The sequence below is a fragment of the Condylura cristata genome, unplaced genomic scaffold (assembly GCF_000260355.1).
Source record: "Condylura cristata isolate star-nosed mole 26May11 unplaced genomic scaffold, ConCri1.0 scaffold00012, whole genome shotgun sequence".
NCBI classification, from domain to species: domain Eukaryota; kingdom Metazoa; phylum Chordata; class Mammalia; order Eulipotyphla; family Talpidae; genus Condylura; species Condylura cristata.
This window is the reverse complement of record NW_004567113.1, coordinates 57,189,071-57,189,577: the sequence shown is the minus strand read 5'-3', so window position 1 is coordinate 57,189,577 and position 507 is coordinate 57,189,071. Positions and strand designations below refer to the sequence as shown.

Genomic DNA, 507 nt, shown 5'->3' with positions numbered 1-507 from the left:
CCGCTCTGCTCTGTGCCCCTTGCCCCCTGCGCCCCTCGAGGGCCTGGGGTGTCAGCCAAGGTCCAGCGGGCGGGCCGGCAGGGAGCACCGTTTGCAGTGACTCAGGCTGGGCGGAACCGGGCTCCCTCCAGACGCCCCGCCCGCGGAGTGGGGCTGTGGCGAGGGGCGGTCAGGCCCCAGGCCCGAAGGAGGGGGGTGGCCTCCAGAGGTCCGGTCGGGGGGCCGGCGAGGCAGCTCTGGGGGGAGCACGTGGCTGTGGGTCCCCAAGGCCCGGAGGCCTGGTGCGAGTGAGCGTGGACACCACGCAGGCCAGGAGGGCCAGCCGGCGCGGAGGAGCCAGAGCCTCTGGCCAGCTCCGGACTCTGCAGCGTCCCGCCACGCCCAGGCCCGGCCACCCAGCTCCCGGCACAGGTGACCGGAGCCGCGAGAAAAGCAGGCCTGGGCTCGCCCCGAGGGGTGCAGCCCAGCCCCCCCAGCCGTGTGGTCCCAGGCCCAGCTCAGGAGCGC

At 75.7% G+C, this 507-nt stretch overlaps 1 protein-coding gene across 1 annotated transcript in view; it reads left to right on the top strand.

The window, feature by feature from the left end:
- Positions 1 to 415, top strand: part of WHSC1 (Wolf-Hirschhorn syndrome candidate 1) — a 32,175-nt gene extending 31,760 nt beyond the window's left edge. The window contains exon 3 of the mRNA XM_012724067.1: positions 369 to 415. Within this exon, the coding sequence (XP_012579521.1) occupies positions 369 to 415 (47 nt within the window). The remainder of the gene's footprint in view (positions 1 to 368) is intronic.
- The last annotated feature ends 92 nt before the right edge of the window (positions 416 to 507 follow it).